The 3,098-nt window shown below is 51.2% G+C and overlaps 1 protein-coding gene across 1 annotated transcript; it reads left to right on the top strand.

The window, feature by feature from the left end:
* Positions 1-232: 232 nt before the first annotated feature.
* On the top strand, positions 233-981 carry LOC125516968 (agamous-like MADS-box protein AGL80). Its single transcript, XM_048682220.2, has one exon. The coding sequence runs from the start codon at positions 256-258 to the stop codon at positions 979-981; it is 726 nt and encodes a 241-aa protein (XP_048538177.2). The 5' UTR covers positions 233-255.
* The last annotated feature ends 2,117 nt before the right edge of the window (positions 982-3,098 follow it).

The following is a 3,098-nucleotide window of genomic DNA, read 5'->3' as shown; positions in this document are numbered from 1 at the left end:
CGACTGTCACACACGCGTAAATTTAAAGGTTTAAATGGACGCCAAATATACAAAGTTAAAAAAGGACGGTTTAAATGGGTGCCAAAATTACATATGGGCACAATTAACGCAGTAAATCTTATGCAATATTCTCCCAATCTCTTGCCATATCATGAAATTAATTCCTTGGCGATCTCGCCACTATAAATCTACCCCTCCTCCCTGCCTAAACCAGCAACTTTCCTTACCTTGGCTAGTTTTATCCCTTTGCCGGCAATGGCTCGCAAGAAGGTGACCCTCCAGTACATCGCCAAGGACTCCGCCCGGCGCGCTAGGTTCACGAAGCGTCTCGGGAGCCTGATGAAAAAGGCGACCGAGCTGGGCACCATGTGCGATGTCAAAACCTGCCTGGTGGTGTACGGCGAGGGCGAGGCGGAGCCTCAGGTGTTCCCTTCCCACGCCGAGGCGGTGGATATCCTGAATGAATTCAAGAGCATGCCGGAGCTGGGGCATTGCAAGAAGACGCTGGACCAGGAGGCATTCCTCACCCAGCGCATCGCCAAGCTCCGGGACCAGGTCGACAAGGCTCGCCGCGACTGCCAGGACAGCGAGATCAGGTACCTCCTTTACAACATCATGCACGGCAACCACCCAGGCCTCGTTGACCTCAGCGCTGAGGAGCTCGCCCGCGTTGGCTGGAAGGTGGACGAGCTCCTCAAGAGCCTCGGCGAACGCATGGCAAAAAACCATGTCCAGGCGCCACCGCCAGCTCCATGCGTCAGCAACGACAACATCGACATGGGGTCTCTGCCGCTGTATCTGGCGTCACCGCAGGAGGAGGAAGGCTGGCTTGACATGGTGAGCTCCGGTGGGGACGTCGGCACCCAGGTCTACGGTGGCAATGCCAGCCACGACGGCGCCGGCTTCTCCGGCGGTGATATGATGTTGGAGACGCAATTCTCCGATCTGGGGTTCAGTTCGAGTCCTTTCCCTCCCATGTAAGCCTGGAGGGATGAGGATCTCCAGCCGCTGTGCATGGCCAGCTATCGTGCGATCGATCTCTTGTTATTTATTTAGTTTCCTGGAAGTGTTATATTATTCGTCTATGTGCGTCGTTGTATTCATCTTGCTCTCTGAGCCAAGTCTCGTTTTTTATTGTAATGTTGTTATTGAACTGTTATTCAGTTGATCTCTACCCAAAAGGCTATTTGTTTGATCTCTGCTGCGCATTTGGTGGTAAATCTTAAGTTGCACCTGTTTTTTTGTGTCCCAATTGTGTTTTGTCTGACATTACTTGCACAGCTAAATGCCTGATATATAATTGCTGCTTGATTACTGTCAGGGCCTCAAAGAACCTTGGTCTCGTGTGTTGGCGTGTTGGGGCTTGTGTCAGGGCCTTTAATTTCATGCTATTTTGGTGTGTAGAATTTTACCTTTTCTGTGGTAGAAACGAGTTGAAGATTCCTTCTCCTGGAGCCAGCTAAATGTGCTGGATGATTAATATTTTCCTGGATACAGATTTGAGAATTAATTACATTTTTGACTTAATTACGTAGCGACAGCTCGCGACAGGCAAACATTAGAACTATGGAAGTTCTCCATTGTGCTCTGCTTGGTTGGAGCTATGTCATGTTCTGTGTTCTTCATGTTGGGGAACGTAGCATAAATTCAAAATTTTCCTACGTGTCACCAAGATCTATCTATGGAGAAACTAGCAACAAGAGGAAGGAGAGTGCATCTACATACCCTTGTAAATCGCTAAGCGGAAGCGTTCAAGGGAACGGGGTTGATGGAGTCGTACTCGTCGTGATTCAAATCACCGATGATCCTAGTGCCGAACGGACGGCACCTCCCCGTTCAACACACGTACAGCCCGGTGACGTCTCCCATGCCTTGATCCAGCAAGGAGAGAGGGAGAGGTTGAGGAAGACTCCATCCAGCAGCAGCACAACGGCGTGGTGGTGATGGAGGAGCGTGGCAATCCTGCAGGGCTTCGCCAAGCACCGCAGAAGAGGAAAAGAACTTGAGAGAGAGGGAGGGCTGCACCAAAGGCATAAGGGGTGTCTAAAGAGGCCCTCCTACCCTCACTATATATAGGGATCCCAAGGGGGGGGTGCGCCAGCCCCTAGGAGATCCAATCTCCAAGGGGGCGGCGGCCAGGGGAGGTTTCCCTCCCCCCCAAGGCACCTAGGATGTGCCTTCCCTCCTTGGGACTCTTCCTTAGGGTTCATCATTCACCCTAGGCGCATGGGCCCTTGGCGAAGTGGCGCCCCAGCCCACTTTGGGCTGGATCCCTTCTCACTTCAGCCCATGGGACCCTCCGGGATAGGTGGCCCCACCCGGTGGGCCCCCGGGACCCTTCCGGTGGTCCCGGTACAATACCGATGACCCCGAAACTTGTCCCGATGGCCGAAACAGGACTTCCTATATATATATATATATATATATATCTTTACCTCCGGACCATTCCGGAACTCCTCGTGACGTCCGGGATCTCATCCGGGACTCCGAACAACATTCGGTAACCACATACAAGCTTCCTTTATAACCCTAGCGTCATCGAACCTTAAGTGTGTAGACCCTACGGGTTCGGGAGACATGCAGACATGACCGAGACGTTCTCCGGTCAATAACCAACAGCGGGATCTGGATACCCCTGATGGCTCCCACATGTTCCACGATGATCTCATCGGATGAACCACGATGTCAAGGACTTAATCAATCCCGTATACAATTCCCTTTGTCTATCGGTATGTTACTTGCCCGAGATTCGATCGTCGGTATCCAATACCTAGTTCAATCTCGTTACCGGCAAGTCTCTTTACTCGTTCCGTAACACATCATCCCGTGATCAACTCCTTGGTCACATTGCGCATATGATGATGTCCTACCGAGTGGGCCCAGAGATACCTCTCCGTTTACACGGAGTGACAAATCCCAGTCTCGATTCGTGCCAACCCAACAGACACTTTCGGAGATACCTGTAATGCACCTTTATAGTCACCCAGTTACGTTGTGACGTTTGATACACCCAAAGCATTCCTACGGTATCCGGGAGTTGCACAATCTCATGGTCTAAGGAAATGATACTTGACATTAGAAAAGCTATAGCATACGAA

This window comes from Triticum urartu, chromosome 6A, assembly GCF_056163025.1.
Source record: "Triticum urartu cultivar PI428250 chromosome 6A, HENAU_Tu73, whole genome shotgun sequence".
Taxonomy (NCBI): domain Eukaryota; kingdom Viridiplantae; phylum Streptophyta; class Magnoliopsida; order Poales; family Poaceae; genus Triticum; species Triticum urartu.
This window is presented reverse-complemented; position numbering and strand designations above follow the sequence as displayed.